At 42.2% G+C, this 25,557-nt stretch overlaps 1 protein-coding gene across 1 annotated transcript in view; it reads left to right on the top strand.

Annotated features, from left to right (window-relative positions):
- The window catches only part of LOC143793007 (cytochrome P450 3A24-like), a 98,130-nt gene that overhangs the window by 52,229 nt on the left and 20,344 nt on the right, over nucleotides 1-25,557 (top strand). Inside the window, exons 6-11 of the mRNA XM_077279561.1 lie at nucleotides 2,880-2,968; nucleotides 4,545-4,693; nucleotides 6,549-6,676; nucleotides 6,987-7,068; nucleotides 7,574-7,734; nucleotides 12,400-12,626. Coding sequence (XP_077135676.1) covers nucleotides 2,880-2,968; nucleotides 4,545-4,693; nucleotides 6,549-6,676; nucleotides 6,987-7,068; nucleotides 7,574-7,734; nucleotides 12,400-12,626 — 836 coding nt within the window. The remainder of the gene's footprint in view (nucleotides 1-2,879; nucleotides 2,969-4,544; nucleotides 4,694-6,548; nucleotides 6,677-6,986; nucleotides 7,069-7,573; nucleotides 7,735-12,399; nucleotides 12,627-25,557) is intronic.

The following is a 25,557-nucleotide window of genomic DNA, read 5'->3' as shown; positions in this document are numbered from 1 at the left end:
GCAATACATAGTAAATATAGAAAAACTGACTGAACAGCCATCTAGTCTGAACTGGTGCATAACCAAAAAGTCTTACATAGCAAATAGATAATGGCTGCACTCAATTTTATTGTGCTAAGGCAAGGAAATGTGCAATATATGAAATGTGAACAGCATAATGGCTTGTGAAATTTATGAGTTTGGAGGTCTTTTTGATCAATTTGTTAAGAGAGGAAATTTGTCCTCTATTAGGGCATAAATATTTACTAAAGTATAGGTATGATTACACATATAAGGATATAGAAATGCCCATTATTATCTATAATTTCCTCCAAGAATCGGAAAGGCAGTGTCACCTATAGATGTAAATACACCGGCCTTCTTCTTTTCCAAAGAAAATCTGCAAGTATGAAAATTCTTATGGGAAAAATTTGGAGGATTGTTTTGGCACTTTTGGCCAAGCTTATCTCTTAAAAGGACTAATCTGTCCTTTGACTTTTGTGAGTATTTTTTAACTCCATATTTAATTATGAGAAAGCCAGAAAACTTTCAAATACAAATTTTCCAAGAATTCGAAAAGACCAACCTATGGTAGAGCAAATATCATAATATACAAGCCTAAAAGAAAAAAACTGTTTAAGCAGCAAATCAAACCCTACCCCCAAAAACACTGCCTGATGCCTCTCAGATGACATGGGGATAGAGGTTGAGAACAGAGTAGAGCAATTAGAGCAATTTCTCGAATATTTCATCTTAAGAAAAAGGGAGAAAAAGTTCAGCATGCTCTGCCCTTAAGTCCTGAAATAAGCTTAAAATTGCATATAGGCAAACATTAGAAGACCAAAATAATAGCATCTAAAAACAACTAGAAAAAGAGAAAGATTGAACATCTAAAATCTTATTCTGGGGGTGCTTCTCTTCTTTCTCGTGAAGAATGGTTTAAATTCTCGGAGATGTTTTGCAAGATTAGAAAGTTCTGACCTTCCTCTGGATCTTGTTGTGATGATTTCACCAGGGACTTCTCTAGGTAGGAGCTTTGACTTCGGTAGATTATGTGATCTATCAATTGTCAGCTCTAGGTTAGAAAACGCAGGAAGGGTTTTGTGTAATAAGTCGTTTATATAGGAGTCAAGATCAAGGTAGGACTCTCTCAGGGATCCCTCTAAATTTGAGGTTGTTTTGACTGTTGCAATATTCAAGATCTGTGAGTTTTGCTTTAAGCCTTTTTACTTAATTTTTCAGTAACTTGTGATCTTTTTCAAAGACATTTTGCTTAATGGAAACAGATTGCACTGAATATAATAAAATCTTTGTGTTATTTATCTAGCTTTTGGATTGTGGACTTACCGCAATTTTACAGATTTCTATGTGAATGATTTAAGTTTCCTGGTTGCCAATCAACAGAGAGAGCATGTGTTCTTCAGAACTTTTGGAATCAGATGTAATAGTAGGATGAGAAGCAGGACGACTCATTGTGTCCAATCTTGGGCACTACTTGTATGGAGAGAAATTTGTAGAGATATCCTCAGAGACCTCATCAGTCTTTGATGGCAGCATTTCCATTAGATTTTTATTATCTTTATTATTGCTAGCCAATTTCTTTCTTTTATTCAAGGGAGGGATTCTTCTGTTGAAAATGAAATATTGTTATCAATGGCTTTAGTTGGATGTTTAGAGCCTTTTTAGTATTGTTCCTAGGCTATATGTCTCTTATACTGTCTCTGACAGAGGGGTCTTTCTGAACCTGAACCCAAGAATCAGCTGGCTGAGCTGTAATATGAATTGTGCGTGCTTGCGACAAGCTGCTATTTTTCTCCTTAGGGGATTTCTCAGAGTACAGGGACTCATCTGAGCTTCTATAAGGCTACGTTCACATTTGCGTTGCGTCGGGCGCAGCCGCAGCGACGCATGCATCATGCGCCCCTATATTTAACATTGGGGGCGCATGGACATGCGTTGTCTAGCGTTTTGTGACGCATGCGTCATTTTTGGCGCAACTGTCAGAGCGCAGACAACGCTGCATGATGCAGTTTTTTGGCGTAAAAAAAATGAACGCGTGCGTCACAAAACGCTGCGTTATGCATGCGTTGTGCATGCGTTGTGCATGTGTTGTGCGTTGCATCGCCGACGCTGCGCACAACAACGCAAATGTGAACGTAGCCTAAGAGACCTTTTTAATACTAATAACACCAGAGTTACCTGCCGGGATCCTTATGTGGCACTCCATATCACTACTGCTCCAGAAAAGTGATGTGCTTCGGTGCAGAAGAGAAGTTATGCTCATCGCAGCAGCATCTTCTGCTTCTGCGCAGAAACTTGTTTGGCAATTTTCGGTAATTTTTCTTCTCACTACCGTAGGTGGTCCCATGAGGTTTTCAGGGGGAGTTACCATGGTCCCTTAATGGTTGAAGCAATGCAATCAAGGAAGCGGTGAAGTGTGATGGGAAATTTCTCTCACATAAATCTTCTTTCTTGAATAATTCAGCCATTATAAGCTCTACAGAATCCAGGGAGATCTCAAAATGATCAAGGAATATCCAGGAAGATTGTAGTAGAGTGTGCAAGGTTCCCAGTCTTCAATTTAGTCCTTAAATTTACATTTCAGGAGCCCAGACATGAGCCTCAGAAACATGCGACAATTCCAGTGCGCCTTCAGGCCATGCCCTCAGTATTGATATATGAGCCATATTGTCTTCTCCATCCCTACATGTATTTATTATATATCCAATAAGAGCGTGAAGCATTGCATGCTGCTCGTGACAAATTTTATGTAAAAAAATTCATATTATTATCGCATCTTGTGTTGAAGACTTTATTAGACGTCTCTGTTGCAAATTACAGTAAAATCTTTTTGGTAAAATATACACTATGAAACAAACCCTTTGTTGTCATCCTGACAGATGTTCCCGATAATAAAACAATATGGAGACCTTTTAGTTACGAATATTCAGAAGAAAGTTGATAACAAAGAATGTATAGACATGAAAGAGTAAGTACACAGATTTATTAGTTTCCATACTCTACCACATCGTTGTTACCATATTACTGCACATAAGGGCAGACTAGCCGGACACTGACTGACTAGAGGGATCTGCCGTACATATTTATTCACAAATACACAGATGCAACTGACAATGTAAGAAATATTACCGTATGTACAGTACAGACCAAAAGTTTGGACACACCTTCTCATTTAAAGATTTTTCTGTATTTTCATGACTATGAAAACTGTACATTCACACTGAAGGCATCAAAACTATGAATTAACACATGTGGAATTATATACTTAACAAAAAAGTGTGAAACAACTGAAATTATGTCTTATGTTCTAGGTTCTTCAAAGTAGCCACCTTTTGCTTTGATGACTGCTTTGCACACTCTTGGCATTCTCTTGATGAGCTTCAAAATGGACAAATAATGGATCCATGGGCTCAAATATTCGTGCAAACATATATACAGTCTGTCTCTTTCTCTCTCTCTCTCTCTCTCTCTATATATATATATATATATCAGTGAGACACATACAGTATATATTTATATTTAATACAGAGCTAGATAGCATAAAAGCCGGTAATTCAATTGCCGGCTTTCACTAAGTCCTTACCAAACCCGACAGGATAGGAGACATGGTTTACACACAGTAATAAACCATTTTATATCCGTTATATATTTTTACATCTCCCTCACTAATAATGTTATTAGTTTGTGTGTGCAAAATTTTGGAGCTCTAGGTGTTAAAATAAAGGGTTAAATCACGGAAAAAACTGGCATGGGCTCCCGCGCAATTTTCTCCACCAGAGTGGGAATGCCAGTGACTGAGGGCAGATATTAATAGCCTAGAGAGGGACCATAATTATTGGCCCCCCTGGCTAAAAACATTTGCCCCCAGCCACCCCAGAAAAGGCACATCTGTAAGATGCGCCTATTCTGCCACTTAGCCACTCTCTTCCCACTCCCCTGTAGCGGTGGAATATGGGGTAATAAAGGGTTAATGTCACCTTGCTATTGTAAGGTGACATTAAACCTGGTTAATAATGGAGAGATGTCAATAAGACACCTATTCATTATTAATCCAATATCAGTAAAGGGTTAAAAGTACACACACATTAAGAATAAAGTATTTTAATGAAATAAATAAACACATGGGGTTTTATTATCTTTATTGTACAACTCAATCCAACTGCACTGTAAGTTCCTCTTTCGGGCATGCGCAGTTTGCGCTGCTCTTCGACTCACATCACATAATGGGAACTTACAGCGCAGACGCCGGGGACGTTAATGAAGGCACAGGAGGCGGCGCCCAGCGCATAGAGGGGCCGAGTGATGGCTGGGAGGCGTTTGTGTCCGGGGGAAAAGACATGCCCCCCGGACAGACTACAGGTATGGCGGGCAAATTATAAAAACGAATATTTCAGCATTGGAAGGGACCCCAAATAAAAGAGCCACCTTGACAGAATGCAGCATTAGTGCTGCACAAGGTGGCTTTTTTAGTTAAAAACGCCGGGGGGGGTGACAGGTTCCCTTTAACAAGCTCATTCTGGTATTTCACCATTTTGTCTTTTCAGCATCTTTGGAAGCTACAGCATGGACATAGTCCTGAGTACATCGTTCAGTGTGAATGTGGATTCATTGAACAATCCCAATGATCCATTTGTGACCAATGGAAAAAAACTTTTCACCTTCTCCTTTTTCAACCCTTTGTTCTTAACAACACGTAAGTTAATACACTATTCAATCACATTCATTAATCCCTTAACCCCCGGAGGTATTTTCGTTTTTGTTTTTTGCTCCACTTCTTCGCAGAGCCTTAACTTTTTTTATTTTTGGGTAAATATGGACATGTGAAGGCTGTTTTTTGCGGGACGAGTTGTACTATTGAACTACACCATTGGTTTTAACATATCGTGTACTGGAAAACAAGAAAAAATTTCCAAGTGCTGTGAAATTGCAAAAAAAGTCCAATCCCACAGTTGTTTTTTTGTTTTTTTAACCATGTTCACTAAATGCTAAAACTGACCTGCCATTATGATTCTCCAGGTCAGTATGAGTTTATAGACACTAAACACATCTAGGTTCTTTTTTAGCTACCGGTAAGTGGTGAAAAAAAATTCCAAAGTTTGTTAAAAAAAAAATTGTGCCATTTTCCGATACCCATAGCGTCTCCATTTTTTGTGATCTCTGGTTGGGTGAGGGCTTATTTTTTGGGAGCGGAGCTGGCCTTTTTAATGATACAATTTTGGTACAGATACCAATTGCCCATAATTGCATTTTAATGCAATGTTGCAGTGACCGAAAAAAACGTAATTTTGGCGTTATTACATTTTTTTTCTTGCTACACCGTTTAGCGATCGGGTTAATTATTTTTTTATATTGATAGATTGATTGATATATTTTTTTATTGTTTTATTGTGAATGGGGTGAATGGGGTGCGATTTGAACTTTTATATATTTTTACTTTTTTTAAATTTTTAAAAACTTTTTTTTTACTTTTGGCATGCTTCAATAGTCTCCATGGGAGACTAGAAGTTGCCATAATCTGATCAGCTCTGCTACATACATGCGATGATCAGATCACCTGTATGTAGCAGAATACCTCACTTGCTATGAGCGCCGACCACTGGACGGCGCACATAGCAATCCGGTAGTGACAGCCATAGCGGTCTCCTGGAGACCTCTGGTTGTCATGCCAACCCATTGGCGACTGCGGTCATGTGACACAGGCGCCGATGTTTTCTAGAGTGCTTGTTGGAAGCACAAGTTAAAAGAGAATGACAGTGGCATTTAACAGGTTAACAGCTGCGGGTGGATCGCAATTCCACCGGCAGCTGTTAGATGCACAGGTCAGCTGTTCAAAACAGCTGACATGTGCCGGGAAAGATGTGGGCTCAGCGCTGGAGCCCACATCAAAGGGAGGAAGTCCAACATTGGGGTACATTTACGCTCGATGTCGTAAAGGGGTAAAAGATATGCCACTTTTTACCTGATGTAAATGTTGCTGATCTTCTAAATCTGAAATTGATCATTATTTGCTTCCATGCCTAGCTGTCCCTGAGATGTGGCCTCCTCATCCCTGTACATATTGCTCGCCTTGAGGACCACAGCTGGTTGGCTAAAAAGACTCCCATAGAGCATAGTTGTGAACCATGTTCACTTTGCTAAAATGACTAGATTAATATACAGGGAAGAGAACGCCATATCTCAGGAATACAGAGGCACAAGAACAAAAGAAAATTAACATCAGATTCAACAGACTTTACAAAAAAAATCACGTATGTGTAGCAAGTGACAGATCCTTTTAAGACCTTATGTATGATTTGGTAATATGTTGTGCAAATGCTTGATGATGATATCTCAATGTCATACTTAGAAAACAGATTTAGTTACATTTGGCATCTGATATGCTCTACTGTCTGAGCAGCTATTTCTTAACCACCAAGATTTAGACATCACACCACGAATAGCCATCACTTCTCCTGTCTCCATAAAAGTGAGAAAAGGCCTCTAGCTTCTAGAAAATAAGAATCAGAATGCTCATGAAATCTTGTTTTCTTGTATAATTTTTCTTACAGTTCTGTGTCCATTCCTGATTCCTCTTTTTGAAAAACTGAATTTCTCCTTTCTTCCAATGAGTGTCCTCAACTTTTTTCAAGATGCTATAAAAAGCATTAAGAAAAACAGACAGAAAGGAATTCATACAGTAAGTGAATATGTAACTCCAACTGGGAAATATGCAGTGGTGGGATTCCCTTTTCGTACTCTGCCACCCATCTTGATTGTTATGGAATGGACAAAATGTTGATGTTTTTTTAATTCTGAGCCTAAACTGATTTTTAAATATTGTATAAACCCATTAATAAAAGGGCTTGGAACAATATATGATGCCACAATGTAAGAAATAGTAAAGGTAGTCAGTCACTAAATTATCTGAGACAAATTACAAAAGTAGAATGCAAAGGATTAAAAATACTGGATCTTTGCTTGTTCAGATCTTTACTTATGTCTTTTAGGATCGAGTAGACTTCTTACAACTTATGGTAGATGCTCAATCTAGAGGCAACAGTACAGGAGAGTCAGATCATGGCTATAAAGGTATGAAGGCTGACTTTCCACATCTTTCTTAAATGGTGTTCCATGTGGCCTTCAGATGCTGTTAAGCTTTTACAGATTAGAATTTTGCTAGAACCCATACAATAATCTTGTGATGCAATGTACAGTATTATTACATAACTCAATGTAAAACATTAGTATAAGAGAATTTACTTGACAACGATATTCATTCCATTCGAAGCATACCGACGGAGGGTGGTTTACTTCAAGAAGACCACTGCCTGTTGATCTCTGGCACACTGTTTAGGATTGCAGAAGAAGTCCAGCATTTTTAAATAATATAAGACCCCTTAAACAACAAACATATGCTTTTGTCTTTTTATTGACCAGTGTGAATATAGCCTTCTCTCTTTTGCTTTGGGCTCTATTGACATATTTGTAATTTAATGTACAAGTTAGCCAATAAAATTTTCAGGTTTTTGGTGCAGACAGGTGTACACCGTCTCTCATGTCAGATAACCAAATCTATGTTGTATTTATTTCATAGAATTGACAGACACGGAAATTATGGCTCAGGGACTTATCTTCATTATGGCTGGTTATGAGACCACCAGCACTACACTCATGTTTCTGGCTTACCATCTAGCAACTCATCCGGATGTCCAAACAAAACTTCAGGAGGAAATTGACACCTTTCTCCCCAATAAGGTAACACCGATATGGAATAATGGTGTGATGCTAGTCACTACTCATGGAAAAGCCGTGAGGCAGGGTAACATTCAACAGTCAAACATTCTGGGGTCAGATACCAAGAGTGCACATAGTAAACTAAAGGAGAAAAGCAAAGGCGAAGTCGAGTCACAATCCGAAGTGAAAATACCAGGAAGGTAGCGGATCATGGTAAAGGGGCAAACAGATGGTCAGAACGAGGTCCAAAGTCAGGCAGCAATAGATCAATAAACAGAGTTCAGAAATCTAAGGCAACACATTGAGCAGATTCTGAGTCTGACAGAGATCTGGGACCGACAGCTCAGCTAAGTAGCTGGGTAATAACCTGAAACAGGGAACACCTGTAGGAAGTGCATCACCTCCTAGGATCGGATTAGATGGCAGAGCTGTCCATCAAAACACCGACAGCTCAGCATGCCCCTGCACCAGATTGGATGACTTAGCTGTCAGTCACAGCATCCAAGACACACTGAGCGGAGCTATCATGACAAATGGCACTAAATGGTGCTCTCTAATTATATATACTATATGTATCAGTATTGTGTCTCATATTCAGTACAATATCTTGGGTGTCTGAGGTCCCGAAAGCTTGATATAGAAAAGCTAAATACAGTGGGGAAAATAAGCATTGATACATTGCCAATTTTTCAAGTCTTCCCACCTACAAAGAATGGAGACGTCGGTAATTTTTATCATAGGTAAACTTCAACTGTGAGAGAAAAAATCTAAAAAAAAATCCAGAAAATCACATTGTATGATTTTTACATAATTAATTTTTATTTTATCGCATGAAATAAGTATTTGATACAATTGAAAAACACAACTTAATATTTGGTACAGAAGCCTTTGTTTGCAATTACAGAGATCAGACTTTTACTGTAGTTCTTGATCAAATTTGCACACACTGAAGCAGAGGTTTTGGCCCACTCCTACATACAGATTGTCTCCTGATTTTTCAGGTTTTTGGGCTGTCGCTGGGCAACATTGAGTTTCAGGTCCCTCCAAAGATGTTCTATTGGGTTAAAGTCTGGAGACCGGGTAGGCCACTCCAAGAACTTGAAATTCTTCTTAAGGATCAACTCCTTAGCTGCTCTGGCTGTGTGTTTTGGGTCATTTTCATGTTGGAAGACCCAGTCACCACCCAACTTCAATGCTCTTACTGAGGGAAGGAGGTTGTTAGTCAAAATCTTGTGATACATGAACCCATGCTCCCTTCTATACGATGCAGTCACCCTATCCCCTTTGCAAAAAAGCACACGAAAAGTATGTTGTCCCCCACCATGCTTCACAGTTGGGATGGTATTCTTGGGGTTGTACTCATCCTTTATCTTCCTCCAAACACTGCGAGTGGAGTTCATACCAAAAAGTTCTATTTGGTCTCATCTGACCATATGACCATCTCCCATGCCTCCTCTGGATCATTCAGATGGTCACTGATGAACTTCAAATGGGCCTGGATATGTGCAAGCGTGAGCAGGGGAACCTGCCCTGCAGAATTTTAATCCATGATGGTGTAGTGTGTTACTAACGATAGTATTAGAGGCTGTGGTCCCAGTTCTCTTCAAGTCATTGACCAGGTCCTCCCATGTAGTTCTGGGCTGATTCTTGACCTTTCTCAGAATCATTCTTACCCCACAAGATGAGATCTTGCATGGAGCCCCAGACCAAGGAAGATTGACAGCCATCGTGTGTTTCTTCCATTTTCTAATAATTGTGCCAACAGTTGTTGGCTTCTCACCAAGCTGATTGCCTATTGTCCTGTAGCCTATCCCAGCGTTGTGCAGGTCTACAATTTTGTCCCTGGTGTCCTCAGACAGCTCTTTGGTCTTGACCATGGTGGAGAGTTTGGTGTGTGTGATTTATTGTGTGTGTGGACAGGTGTGTTTTATACAGGTAAGGAGTTTAAAACAGTTACAATTAATAAAGGTAATGAGTGCAGAGTAGGAGAACTTCTTAAAGATAACCTAACAGGTCCATGAGAGCCAGAATTCTTGCTGGTTGGTAGATGGTCAAATACTTATTTCATGCAATGAAATGCAATTTAATTATTTTAAAAACCATACAATGTGATTTTGTGGTTTTTATTTTTAAATTCTGCCTTTCACATTTTCTCACTATAGTCTCTCACTATAAAAACTATAGCCCTCTCCATTCTTTGTAGGTTGGAAAACTTGGAAAATCATCAGTGTATCAAATACCGCATATACTCGAGTATACGCCAAGATTTTCAGCCCATTGTTTTGAGCTGAAAGTCCCCCTCTCAGCTTATACTCGAGTCATACCCAGGGGCCATAATCAACATTTGTGCAGCACTATATGGGGCAAATATCTTTATGGAGCATCTTATGGGGCCATAATTAACGTTTGTGGAGCATTACGGTATATATGGGGCAAGTGTCTGTATGGAGCATCTTATGGGGCCATAATCAAGGTTTGTGCAGCACTATATGGGGCAAATATATTTATGGAGTATCTTATGGGGCCATAATCAACATTTGTGCAGCATTATATTGGGCAAATGTGTCTATGGAGCATCTTATGGGGCCAATATTAACCTTTATGCAGGATTATATGGGGCATATTTTAATATGGAGCATCTTATGAGGTCATCATAAACTTTATGGAGCATTATATGGGGCTCCTGATTCAATATGGATATTCAAAAACACTTAACCTACTGATGTCTCAATTAATTTTACTTTTATTGGTATCTATTTTTACTTTTGACATTTACCGGTAGCTGCTGCATTTCCCACACTAGGCTTATACTTGAGTCATTAAGTTTTCCCAGTTTTTTGTGGCAAAATTAGGGGGGTCGGCTTATACTCTGGTCGGCTTATACTCGAGTATATACGGTACTCGTTTTCCCCACTGTAAATAAATACATTTGGAGTACATGTACAGAACCAACAATCGTAGATACAAACCAGGCAAAAAATATTTACCCAGGAAAATAACTACAACTACTTTAAATACATCCAAAATAACAGGCACAAAGACACATTGATAAGTGAACCTATAGAGAAACACCGTTAGTAACATGGTACTAGTCACAATAATCAGACAGTGTATAAAAATGCCCAAAAGAGTATAATATATAGACTAATTTAAATTGTAGTGACAATAGAATGATTTCCTTGAAAGAGGGTCAGAAACGGTACAAGCATCGGTTGCAGATTAATAATAAGGCGCTCACCCACCATACACACAACAAGCATTTTATAAATAGTTTGTCAAGGGTCCTGTTTTGGACATATTCATGTTTTTGTTTTTTTTTAATATTTAATAAAAGTTAATTTTTACCCTTTTACAACAACTTTGGTCCCTGCACGTTTTTTGTTCTTGTTACACAGTTGTGCACTTGGACTCCCTACCTCACCTAGTGTTCCAATTTCTGTGTTTGTTTTCAGGAAAATAACTATTATATTGGTACAAGATATGGAAGTAATGCCATTTATTTTATATAAATATATATTAATGATATCTAAATGCTTTTCCAGCACATTCTCATTAAGTGAGATGACTAACTATTCTTATTTCGTTCCAATAGTAGCACTATTAGTAGATACAGGAAACAGCATTTAATATTATGTCCAGCACTGTAGATACAACAGTTTTTCAGGTATAATGAAAAGAATTGTCCTCTTCTCTCAAAGAAATTAAATATTATTCCAGTTAGAAATGGCCTGCTCCTGTTTTCTGCTGTAAGGGCTTGTTCAGACATTGCATTTCAAGATTCTAAGCAAAATTCCACATTAAAGCCAGAAAAGACATAATAATGGTCAAAATAACAAAACACGCCTCATGAAAAATGAATTACTAATAACATAACTTGTAACAACTTGCTATCATTGGTGAATGTGGTGGAAATATATGACTGTCTGATTACAGTATTTTGTGGATTATAAGATGCACTGGATTATAGGACGCACCCCAAATTTTGGGGAAGAAAACAGGAAAACCATTATTTAATAAAATGGTGGTGCGTCTCGTCATCTGCCGTTAGCTTACCTGGTGGGCGGCAGTGGAGCGGGGCCCCAGTTGGCAGGGTCACTGCTACAGGAAGCTGGCGGCGGTGGAGGCAGGAGATGCTGCAATTCCCAGGCTGGTAGGAGGTGGTGTTTGGCTGCGCGGGGCCTCCACCGACATTTTGTAAAAGTCCCGAGCCAATTGCTTTTTAATGCGGTGGACTCCGGAAAAATGGCTGACGGAGGCGGCGCACACGCAATTGAGTTCTTGGGAGCCGAGATCTGGGTGCCGAGATCTATGCATGCGCCGCTTCTGGCAGCCATTTTTCCAGAGTCCACCGCATTGAAAAGCATGGACAGTGAGGGAGCTCCGAGTTTTCACAAAATGTCGGCGGAGCCCTAGCACCTTCGAACATCACCTTCTACCAGCCTGGGACCCGCAGCACTGCCCCACTCTTTCACCGCCACTAGAAGCTTTCTGCAGCAGTGACGCCGGGACCCTGCTCCACCATAGGTGGTAAGCTACATTCGAATTATAAGATGCACCCCCACCATTTCCCCCACATTTGCAGAAAAAAGTGCGTCTTATAATCCAAAAAATACGATACATTAGAAGATGATCTTGGGTACACCAAAGTTAAAGAAGTAAAGTATTCAGTGCATTCATTGTCTTCAGGCTCCTCCGACATATGAAGCTCTGATGCAGATGGAGTACCTTGATATGGTGCTTCAAGAAACCTTACGACTCTACCCCGCAGCTGGGAGAATTGAACGTGTTTGCAAGACCACAACTGAGATCAATGGAGTGACTATCCCAAAGGGCGTTGTGACTGTTATCCCGGTCTTTGTGCTGCACCGTGACCCTGAGCTTTGGTCTGATCCAGAGGAATTCCGACCTGAAAGGTATCATATATGTGGGGGTGTTTTTTGGAAAAACATAAGAGCCCCAATTCATCATTAGTGTTTTTTTTAAGTCCCTTTCCTTTTTGTCTTATAGTATTTGTTGTAATTTTTGTGTCAAATTAATCAAAATGACGCACACAATTCATGAATTTAGCACTATATAAAAAATTTGCTTTTTTCCTGTCTTGAACTACATTTGGGATTTTTGGTGCAACAATTATTTCAGATTTTGGCCATATACTGTACAAAAATACACCAGGGGGACTGAAGTGAAGCTGCGCCAAATTTTGTGAATTTTTAAAAATCAGGAGAAAACATCTAGAATTTCTAAACTCTGCCTCCAAAAAGGAAAAGAAAAAAATCCAGACAAGCACTGCTAGACCTAATATTTACCAACAGGCCAGACTGCATAGCAAATATAAGGGTTGGGGAATAGTGATCACAAAATAATAAGTTTTCATGTATCCTTTAATAAGATGTGTAGTAGAGGGGTTACACGGACACTAAACTTCAGGAGGGCAAATTTCCAACGGATGAGAGAGGATCTTGGTGCAATTAACTGGGACGATATCCTGAGACACAAAAATACACAAAGAAAATGGGAGACGTTTATTAGCATCCTGGATAGGACCTGTGCACAGTATATACCGTATGGGAATAAACATACTAGAAATAGGAGGAAACCAATATAGGTAAATAGAGCTGTAAGGGGCGCAATAAGGGACAAAAATAAAGCATTTAGAGAATTAAAGGAAGTAGGTAGTGATGAGGCATTAAATAAATACAGAAAATTTAATAAATTCTGTAAAAAGCAAATCAAGGCAGCGAAGATTGAGTCAGAGAGACGCATTGCCAGAGAGAGTAAAAATAATCCCAAAATATTCTTTAACTACGTAAATAGTAAGAAACTAAAAAATGATAGTGTTAGCCCCCTTAAAAATAGTCTGGGTGAAATGGTGGATGAGGATGAGGAAAAATACAATATGCTAAATGACTTTTTTTCATCAGTATTTACACAAGAAAATTCCATGGCAGACAATATGATCAGTGATAACTAAAATTCCCCATTAAATGTCACCTGCTTAACCCAGCAGGAAGTATGGCGGCGTCTAAAAATCACTAAAATTGACAAATCTCCGGGCCCGGATGGGATCCACCCCCTAGTACTACAGGAATTAAGTACAGTCATTGATAGACCATTATTTTTAATCTTTAAAGACTCCATAATAACAGGGTCTATACCACAGGACTGGCGTATAGCAAATGTGGTGCCAATATTCAAGAAGGGGACAAAAGCTGAACTCGGAAATTATAAGACAGTAAGCTTAACCTCTACTGTGGGTAAAATCCTGGAGGGCATTCTAAGGGATGCTATACTGGAGTATCTGAAGAGGAATAACCTCATGACCTAATATCAACATGGGTTTACTAGGGACCGTTCCTGTCAGACAAATCTGATCAATTTCTATGAAGAGGTAAGTTCCGGACTGGACCAAGGGAACCCAGTGGACGTAGTGTATATGGACTTTTCAAAAGCTTTTGATACGGTGCCACACAAAAGGTTGATAAATAAAATGAGAATAATGGGGATAGGGGAAAATATGTGTAAGTGGGTTAAGAGCTGGCTCAGGGATAGGAAACAAAGGGTGGTTATTAATGGAGCACACTCGGACTGGGTCACGGTGAGCAGTGGGGTACCACAGGGGTCAGTATTGGGCCCTCTTCTATTTAACATATTTATTAATGACCTTGTAGAGGGCATACAGAGTAGAAATTCAATATTTGCAGATGACACTAAACTCTGCAGGGTAATCAATACAGAGGAGGACAATTGTATATTACAGGATGATTTATATAAACTAGAAGCTTGGGCTGATAAATGGCAAGTGAGCTTTAATGGGGATAAATGTAAGGTCATGCACTTGGGTAGAAGTAATAAGATGTATAACTATGTGCTTAATTCTAAAACTCTGGGCAATACCGTCAATGAAAAAGACGTGGGAGTATGGGTGGATGACAAACTCATATTTAGTGGCCAGTGTCAGGCAGCTGCTACAAAGGCAAATAAAATAATGGGATGCATTAAAAGAAGCATAGATGCTCATGAGGAGAACATAATTTTACCTCTATACAAGTCACTTGTGCGACCACACTTAGAATACTGTGTACAGTTCTGGTCTCCAGTGTATAAGAAAGACATAGCTGAACTAGAGCGGGTGCAGAAAAGAGCGACCAAGGTTATTAGAGGACTGTGGGGTCTGCAATAACAAGATAGGTTATTATACTTGGGGCTATTTAGTTTGGAAAAACGAAGGCTAAGGGGTGATCTTATTTTAATGTATAAATATATGAGGGGACAGTACAAAGACCTTTCTGATGATCTTTTTAATCATAGACCTGAGACAGGGACAAGGGGGCTGTTGTGAATTCTGTTCTTGGGTTCCCTCCGGTGGTTGTTGGTGGTATTGCAGCTGTCCCTGGCTTGCAATCATGGTCAGGTGTCCCGGCTGATTGCAGGCCTGACTGGGGTATTTAGGGCTGCTGGATTCATTAGTCAGTGCCAGCTGTCCATTGTTCTTGGAGGGATTGCTTCTCTCTCTGGTTCCTCATGCTCTGCTGCCAATTCATCTAAGATAAGTGTCTGGTTTTTTGTCTCTGTGCACACATGCAGTGTGCTTGTAATTCAGTGCAATTCATTTGTGTTTTTGTCCAGCTTAGACTTTGTTTGGATTTTTCAGTCATGCTGGATTCTTAGGAGTTGCAGATATACTTGCTATGTCTTTAGTTAGATGTAGTATATTTGTATTTTCTGCTGTGGATATTTTTAGGATTTTTATACTGACCGCTTAGAATTCTGTCCTATCCTTTTCTATTTAGCTAGAAGTGCCTCTTTTGCTAAACTCTGTTTTTCTGCCTGCGTGTGTCTTTCCTCTTATACTCACAGTCAATATTTGTGGGGGGCTGTCTGTTATGACCCCAATGGCAGAGGGTCTCAAAAGTACATACCAAGTCTTCAAACACAAAAAACCAGCTCATAGGGCAGTGGTAACTGGGCTGACCATATATCTAATCCTAGCACCACAAATAGCAGCAGCCGGGGAACGTGCCTACGTTGGTTCTAGACGTCTCGCGCCAGCCGGAGAACTAACTAACCCTAAAAGGGAAAAGATAGACCTTTCTTGCCTCCAGAGAAAAAGACCCCAAAAGTTGGATACAAGCCCCCAACAAATAATAACGGTGAGGTAAGGAGAAAAGACAAACGTAAGAATGAACTAGATATTTAGCAAAGAGAGGCCCACTGACTAATAGCAGAATATAGTAAGATGACTTATATGGTCAGCAAAAACCCTATCAAAATTTCCACGCTGGATATTCAAGAACCCCCGAACCGTCTAACGGCCCGGGGGGAGAACACCAGCCCCCTAGAGCTTCCAGCAAAATCAGGAATCACATTTAGTACAAGCTGGACAAAAATAAGAACAAAGCAAAAAAACAAAAAACAAGGAAGCAGGACTTAGCTTAATTTTGCAAGATCCAAGACCAGCAGACAGGAGCAAACAGAAAGGAACTGATTACAACGATGCCAGGCACTGGACTGAGAAACCAGGAAGTTTATATAGCAACACCCCTGGACTAACGACCCAGGTGGGTGCCAAACTGAGGAAAGACAATCCCAGAGTCATATCACTAGTGACCACAAGAGGGAGCCAAAAAAGTCTAATTCACAACAGTACCCCCCCTTTAAGGAGGGGTCACCGAACCCTCACCAAGACCACCAGGGCGATCAGGATGAGCAGCGTGAAAGGCACGAACTAAATCGGCCGCATGCACATCAGAGGCAGCCACCCAGGAATTATCCTCCTGACCATAGCCCTTCCACTTGACCAGATACTGAAGCCTCCGCCTGGAGAGACGAGAATCCAAGATCTTCTCCACCACGTACTCCAACTCACCCTCAACCAACACCGGAGCAGGAGGCTCAACAGAAGGAACCACAGGTACAACGTACCGCCGCAACAAAGACCTATGGAACACGTTGTGAATGGCAAACGACACCGGAAAATCCAAGCGAAAGGACACAGGATTAAGGATTTCCAATATCTTGTAAGGACCGATGAAGTGAGGCTTAAATTTAGGAGAGGAGACCTTCATAGGAACAAATCGAGAAGACAGCCATACCAAATCCCCAACACGAAGTCGGGGACCCACACCGCGGCGGCGGTTGGCAAAACGCTGAGCCTTCTCCTGTGACAACTTCAAGTTGTCCACCACATGATTCCAGATCCGCTGCAACCTATCCACCACGGAATCTACCCCAGGACAGTCAGAAGGCTCCACATGTCCCGAGGAAAAACGAGGATGGAAACCAGAGTTGCAAAAAAATGGTGAAACCAAAGTAGCGGAACTAGCCCGATTATTAAGGGCAAACTCAGCCAACGGCAAGAAGGTCACCCAATCATCCTGATCTGCAGAAACAAAACACCTCAAATAAGCCTCCAGAGTCTGATTAGTTCGCTCCGTTTGTCCATTAGTCTGAGGATGAAAGGCAGACGAAAATGACAAATCAATGCCCATCTTAGCACAAAAGGATCGCCAGAACCTGGAAACAAACTGGGATCCTCTGTCAGACACAATATTCTCAGGAATGCCGTGTAAACGAACCACATTCTGAAAGAACAAAGGAACCAGATCGGAAGAGGAAGGCAGCTTAGGCAAAGATACCAAATGGACCATCTTGGAAAAGCGATCACATACCACCCAGATGACAGACATGCCCTGAGACACCGGAAGATCTGAAATGAAATCCATAGAAATGTGTGTCCAAGGCCTCTTCGGGACAGGCAAGGGCAAGAGCAACCCGCTGGCACGAGAACAGCAAGGCTTAGCTCGAGCACAAGTCCCACAGGACTGCACAAATGACCGCACATCCCGTGACAAGGAAGGCCACCAAAAGGACCTAGCCACCAGATCTCTGGTGCCAAAAATTCCCGGATGCCCTGCCAACACCGAGGAATGAACCTCGGAAATGACTCTGCTGGTCCACTTATCAGGAACAAACAGTCTGTCAGGTGGACAAGAGTCAGGTCTACCAGCCTGAAATCTCTGCAACACACGTCGCAAATCCGGAGAAATGGCTGACAGGATAACTCCCTCTTTGAGAATACCAACTGGTTCTGCGACTCCAGGAGAGTCAGGCACAAAGCTCCTTGAAAGAGCATCAGCCTTCACATTCTTTGAACCTGGTAAATACGAGACCACAAAGTCAAAACGGGAGAAAAACAATGACCAGCGGGCCTGTCTAGGATTCAGGCGTTTAGCAGACTCGAGATACATCAGATTTTTGTGATCAGTCAAGACCACCACACGATGCTTAGCACCCTCGAGCCAATGACGCCACTCCTCAAATGCCCACTTCATGGCTAACAACTCCCGATTGCCAACATCATAATTCCGCTCAGCAGGCGAAAACTTCCTAGAGAAAAAAGCACATGGTCACATTACAGAGCAACCAGGGCCTCTCTGCGACAAAACGGCCCCTGCCCCAATCTCAGAAGCATCCACTTCAACCTGAAAGGGAAGTGAGACATCAGGCTGGCACAAAACAGGCGCCGAAGTAAACCGGCGCTTCAACTCTTGAAAGGCTTCCACGGCTGCAGGAGCCCAGTTAGCAACATCAGAACCTTTCTTGGTCATATCCGTCAAAGGTTTAACAACGCTAGAAAAATTAGCGATAAAACGACGGTAGAAGTTAGCAAAACCCAAGAACTTCTGAAGACTCTTAACTGACGTGGGTTGAGTCCAATCATGAATAGCTTGGACCTTGACTGGGTCCATCTCCACCGCAGAAGGGGGAAAAATAAAACCCAAAAAGGGAACCTTCTGTACTCCAAAGAGACACTTTGAGCCCTTAACAAACAAAGCATTCTCACGCAAAACCTGAAACACCATCCTGACCTGCTCTACATGCGAGTCCCAATCATCAGAAAAAACCAGAATATCATCCAGATAAACAATCATAAATTTATCCAGATACTTCCGGAAAATATCATGCATAAAGGACTGAAACACTGAAGGAGCATTAGAGAGCCCGAAAGGCATCACCAAGTACTCAAAATGACCTTCGGGCGTATTAAATGCAGTTTTCCATTCATCTCCCTGCTTAATGCGCACAAGGTTGTACGCACCACGAAGATCTATCTTGGTGAACCACTTGGCACCTTTAATCCGGGCAAACAAGTCCGACAACAGAGGCAAAGGATACTGAAATTTAACAGTGATTCTATTCAGAAGCCGATAGTCAATACAAGGTCTCAAAGATCCGTCCTTCTTGGCCACAAAAAAGAATCCCGCACCAAGAGGGGAAGAGGATGGACGGATATGCCCCTTCTCCAGAGATTCCTTGATATACGAACGCATTGCGGTATGCTCAGGTACAGACAGATTAAATAATCTTCCCTTAGGAAATTTACTACCTGGAATCAAATCTATAGCGCAGTCACAGTCCCTATGAGGAGGAAGAGCACTGGACCTGGACTCGCTGAATACATCCTGGTAATCAGACAAATACTCAGGAACTTCCGAAGGAGTAGAGGAAGCAATAGACAACAGCGGGGAATCACCATGAATTCCCCGACAGCCCCAACTTGACACAGACATTGCCTTCCAATCCAAGACTGGATTATGGGTCTGTAACCATGGCAGACCCAAAACGACCAAATCATGCATTTTATGCAGAACAAGAAAACGAATCACCTCCCGATTTTCAGGAGTCATGCACATGGTTACCTGTGTCCAAAACTGCGGTTTATTTTCCGCCAATGGCGTAGCATCAATACCTCTAAGAGGGATAGGATTTACCAACGGCTCAAGAACAAAACCACAGCGCTTGGCAAACGACAGATCCATAAGACTCAGGGCAGCACCTGAATCCACAAACGCCATAACAGGGTAGGAGGACAATGAGCAAATTAAAGTCACAGACAAAATAAATTTAGGTTGCAAATTACCAATGGCGACAGGACTAACAACCCTAGTTAGGCGTTTAGAGCATGCTGATATAACATGTGTAGAATCACCACAGTAAAAACACAACCCATTCTGACGTCTATGATTTTTCCGTTCATTTCTAGTCTGAATTCTACCACATTGCATTAAATCAGGTGTTTGTTCAGACAACACCACCAGAGGATTTGCGGCTTTGCGCTCCCGCAAACGCCGGTCAATTTGAATAGCCAGCGCCATGGAATCATTCAGACCTGTAGGAATGGAGAAACCCACCATCACATTCTTAATGGCTTCAGAAAGGCCATTTCTGAAATTTGCGGCCAGAGCACACTCATTCCACTGAGTAAGCACGGACCATTTCCGAAATTTTTGGCAATACACTTCAGCTTCATCCTGACCCTGAGAAATAGCCAGCAAGGCTTTTTCTGCCTGAATTTCAAGATTGGGTTCCTCGTAAAGCAATCCGAGCGCCAGAAAAAACGCATCAATATTTGCCAATGCCGGATCTCCTGGCGCTAGCGAGAAGGCCCAATCCTGAGGGTCGCCCCGTAAGAAAGAGATAACAATTTTTACTTGCTGAGCTGAGTCTCCAGATGAACGGGGTCTCAGAGATAGAAACAATTTACAATTATTCCTGAAATTCCTAAACTTAAATCGGTCTCCAGAGAACAGTTCAGGAATAGGTATTTTAGGTTCAGACATTGGACTACTGGTAACAAAATCTTGTATGCCCTGCACACGAGCAGCAAGCTGATCCACACTTGTAATCAAAGTCTGGACATTCATGTCTGCAGCAAGCACAAGCCACTCAGAGGTAAAGGGGAGGAAAAAAGAGAGGAAAGAAAAAAAAAAACTCAGACTTTCCTTTCTTGTAATCCCACTTCTGCAATGCATTAAACATTCAACCTTGGCCTGGCATACTGTTATGACCCCAATGGCAGAGGGTCTCAAAAGTACATACCAAGTCTGCAAACACAAAAAACCAGCTCATAGGGCAGTGGTAACTGGGCTGACCATATATCTAATCCTAGCACCACAAATAGCAGCAGCCGGGGAACGTGCCTACGTTGGTTCTAGACGTCTCACGCCAGCCGGAGAACTAACTAACCCTAAAAGGGAAAAGATAGACCTTTCTTGCCTCCAGAGAAAAAGACCCCAAAAGTTGGATACAAGCCCCCAACAAATAATAATGGTGAGGTAAGGAGAAAAGACAAACGTAAGAATGAACTAGATATTTAGCAAAGAGAGGCCCACTGACTAATAGCAGAATATAGTAAGATGACTTATATGGTCAGCAAAAACCCTATCAAAATTTCCACGCTGGATATTCAAGAACCCCCGAACCGTCTAACGGCGCGGGGGGGAGAACACCAGCCCCCTAGAGCTTCCAGCAAAATCAGGAATCACATTTAGTACAAGCTGGACAAAAATAAGAACAAAGCAAAAAACCAAAAAACAAGGAAGCAGGACTTAGCTTAATTTTGCAAGATCCAAGACCAGCAGACAGGAGCAAACAGAAAGGAACTGATTACAACGATGCCAGGCACTGGACTGAGAAACCAGGAAGTTTATATAGCAACACCCCTGGACTAACGACCCAGGTGGGTGCCAAACTGAGGAAAGACAATCCCAGAGTCATATCACTAGTGACCACAAGAGGGAGCCAAAAAAGTCTAATTCACAACAGCTGTCTATCCTTTGGGGCTCTGCTCTGAGGCAAGATAGAATTTCCATTTCCACCTATAGGGGTATTTAGTCCTCCGGCTGTGTCGAGGTGTCTAGGACGGGTTAGGCACACCCCACGGCTACTTCTAGTTGCGGTGTCAGTTTAGGGTTTGCGGTCAGTACAGATACCACTTACTCCTGAGAAAGTCTCTCATGCGGCTCCTAGGTCACCGGATTATAACAGTACAACTGGCCAACAATGAGTTAAATGCATCTCAGAAGAAGGGAAGAAAGGTGTTGAGCCATTTTTTTTTCTGTAGCCTGTTTTTTCTTTCCTTCCCTCTTTTCCTCTGGGTGACTGAGGAGACTTGTGCTAGCATGGATGTTCAGGGATTAGTTTCTCGTGTAGACCAGCTTGCTGCTAGGGTACAGGGTATTTCGGATTATATTGTTCAGACTCCGCTCTTAGAGCCTAGGATTCCTACTCCTGATTTGTTTTTTGGGGACAGGTCCAAATTTTTGAGTTTTACAAACAACTGTAAACTGTTTTTTGCTCTGAAACCTCGTTCCTCTGGTGATCCCATTCAGCAGGTTAAAATTGTCATCTCACTGTTGCGTGGCGACCCTCAGGATTGGGCATTTTCACTGGAATCTGGGAATCCGGCCTTGCATAATGTAGACGCCTTTTTTCAGGCTCTAGGATTATTATATGATGAACCGAATTCTGTGGATCAAGCGGAAAAGACCTTGTTGGCCCTGTCTCAGGGTCAAGAAGCGGCAGAATTGTATTGTCAGAAATTTAGAAAATGGTCTGTGCTGACTAAATGGAATGATGAAGCTTTGGCTGCAATTTTCAGAAAGGGTCTTTCTGAATCTGTTAAAGATGTTATGGTGGGGTTTCCCACGCCTGTTGGTCTGAGTGATTCTATGTCTCTGGCCATTCAGATTGATCGGCGCTTGCGGGAGCGCAGAACTCTGCGCGCTGTGGCGTTGTCCTCAGAGCAGATGCCTGAGCCTATGCAGTGTGATAGGATTCTGTCTAGAACGGAACAACAAGGATTCAGACGTCAGAATAGGTTGTGTTTTTATTGTGGCGATGCTTCTCATGTCATTTCAGTCTGCCCTAAGCCTTACAAAGAGAATCGCTAGTTCAGTTACCATCAGTACTGTATAACCTAAATTTCTGTTATCTGTGACCTTGATCTGCTCATTGTCGTCATTTTCTGTCATGTTCAGGATGTATTCGATGAGTCCAAGTCCAGTTCCCTTCCACCGAATAGGGACTGTGATTGTGCTATTGACTTGATTCCAGGCTGTAAGTTTCCCAAGGGCCGACTTTTCAACCTGTCTGTGCCGGAACATACCGCCATGCGGAGTTATGTTAAGGAGTCTTTGGAGAAGGGGCATATTCGGCCATCTTCTTCACCGTTGGGAGTGGGATTTTTTTTTGTTGCTAAGAAGGATGGCTCCTTGAGACCCTGTATTGATTATCGCCTCTTGAATAAGATCACGGCCAAGTTTCAATACCCTTTGCCTTTGCTTTCTGATTTGTTTGCCAGGATTAAGGGGGCTAGTTGGTTTTCTAAGATTGACCTTCGGGAGGCATATAATCTTGTTCGTATTAAGCAGGGTGATGAATGGAAAACTGCGTTTAATACGCCCGAAGGCCATTTTGAATACCTTGTGATGCCATACGGACTCTCTAATGCTCCATCTGTTTTTCAGTCCTTCATGCATGATATCTTCCGGAATTATCTTGATAAATTCATGATTGTATATTTGGATGATATCTTGATTTTTTCCGATGATTGGGATTCTCATGTGAAACAGGTCAGGATGGTATTTCAGATCCTTCGTTATAATGCTTTGTTTTTGAAGGGGTCTAAGTGTCTCTTTGGAGTGCAGAAGGTTTCTTTTTTGGGCTTCATTTTTTCTCCCTCATCTATAGAGATGGATCCGGTTAAGGTTCAGGCCATTCATGATTGGATTCAGCCCACATCCATGAAGAGCCTTCAGAAATTTTTGGGCTTAGCTTATTTTTATCGCCGTTTCATTGCTAACTTCTCCAGTGTGGTTAAACCCCTGACCGATTTGACGAAGAAAGGCGCTGATGTAGCGAATTGGTCCTCTGCGGCTGTCTCTGCCTTTCAGGAGCTTAAACGCCAATTTACTTCTGCCCCGGTGTTGCGTCAGCCGGATGTTTCTCTTCCGTTTCAGGTAGGGGTTGACGCTTCTGAGATTGGGGCAGGGGCCGTTTTGTCTCAGAGGAATTCTGTTGGTTCCTTGATGAAACCGTGTGCCTTTTTTTCTCGTAAGTTTTCGCCTGCTGAACGCAATTATGATGTCGGCAATCGGGAGTTGTTGGCTATGAAGTGGGCGTTTGAGGAGTGGCGACATTGGCTTGAGGGAGCCAAGCACCGTATTTTGGTCTTGACCGATCATAAAAATCTGATTTACCTCGAGTCTGCCAGACGGCTGAATCCTAGACAGGCTCGATGGTCCTTGTTTTTCTCCCGTTTTGATTTTGTGGTCTCGTATCTTCCGGGTTCTAAGAATATTAAGGCTGATGCCCTCTCTAGGAGTTTTTTGCCTGATTCTCCGGAGGTATTGGAACCGGTCGGCATTCTGAAGGAAGGGGTGGTCCTTTTGGCCATTTTCCCTGATTTGCGACGGGTTCTGCAGGAATTTCAGGCTGACAAACCTGACCGCTGTCCAGTGGGCAAACTGTTTGTTCCTGACAGATGGACTAGTAGAGTGATTTCTGAGGTTCATTGTTCTGTGTTGGCAGGCCATCCTGGTATTTTTGGTACCAGAGATTTGGTTGGTAGGTCCTTTTTTTGGCCTTCTTTGTCGCGTGATGTGCGTTCTTTTGTGCAGTCCTGTGGGACTTGTGCGCGGGCCAAGCCTTGTTGTTCCCGTGCTAGCGGGTTGCTTTTGCCTTTGCCGGTCCCTGAGAGGCCCTGGACGCATATTTCTATGGATTTTATTTCAGATCTTCCGGTTTCCCAGAGGATGTCGGTTATCTGGGTGGTTTGTGACCGGTTCTCTAAGATGGTTCATTTAGTGCCTTTGCCTAAATTGCCTTCTTCTTCTGATTTGGTTCCGTTGTTTTTCCAGCATGTGGTTCGTTTGCATGGTATTCCGGAGAATATTGTGTCCGACAGAGGTTCCCAGTTTGTTTCTAGGTTTTGGCGGGCCTTTTGTGCTAGGCTGGGAATTGATTTGTCTTTTTCTTCCGCATTTCATCCGCAGACAAATGGCCAGACCGAGCGAACTAATCAGACTTTGGAAACTTATTTGAGATGCTTTGTGTTTGCTGATCAGGATGATTGGGTGGCTTTCTTGCCATTGGCCGAGTTCGCCCTTAATAATCGGGCTAGTTCGGCTACCTTGGTTTCGCCCTTCTTTTGTAATTTTAGTTTTCATCCTCGTTTTTCTTCGGGGCAGGTTGAGCCTTCTGATTGTCCTGGTGTGGATTCTGTGGTTGACAGGTTGCAGCAGATTTGGGCTCATGTGGTGGACAATTTGGTGTTGTCTCAGGAGGAGGCTCAGCGTTTTGCTAACCGTCGTCGGTGTGTTGGTTCCCGGCTTCGGATTGGGGATTTGGTCTGGTTGTCTTCCCGTCATGTTCCTATGAAGGTTTCTTCCCCTAAGTTTAAGCCTCGGTTTATTGGTCCTTATAGGATTTCTGAGATCATCAATCCGGTGTGTTTTCGTTTGGCCCTTCCGGCCTCTTTTGCCATCCATAATGTTTTCCATAGATCTTTATTGCGGAAATATGTGGTGCCCGTTGTTTCCTCTGTTGATCCTCCTGCTCCTGTGTTGGTTGATGGGGAGTTTGAGTATGTGGTTGAGAAGATTTTGGATTCTCGCCTTTCGAGGCGGAGGCTTCAGTACCTTGTCAAATGGAAGGGTTATGGCCAGGAGGATAATTCTTGGGGTTTTGCCTCTGATGTCCATGCTGCTGATTTGGTCTGTGCCTTTCATCTGGCTCGTCCTGATCGGCCTGGGGGCTCTGGTGAGGGTTCGGTGCCCCCTCCTCAAGGGGGGGGTACTGTTGTGAATTCTGTTCTTGGGCTCCCTCCGGTGGTTGTTGGTGGTATTGCAGCTGTCCCTGGCTTGCAATCATGGTCAAGTGTCCCGGCTGATTGCAGGCCTGACTGGGGTATTTAGGGCTGCTGGATTCATTAGTCAGTGCCAGTTGTCCATTGTTCTTGGAGGGATTGCTTCTCTCTCTGGTTCCTCATGCTCTGATGCCAAT

This window comes from Ranitomeya variabilis, chromosome 1, assembly GCF_051348905.1.
Source record: "Ranitomeya variabilis isolate aRanVar5 chromosome 1, aRanVar5.hap1, whole genome shotgun sequence".
Lineage (NCBI taxonomy): Eukaryota > Metazoa > Chordata > Amphibia > Anura > Dendrobatidae > Ranitomeya > Ranitomeya variabilis.
This window is presented reverse-complemented; position numbering and strand designations above follow the sequence as displayed.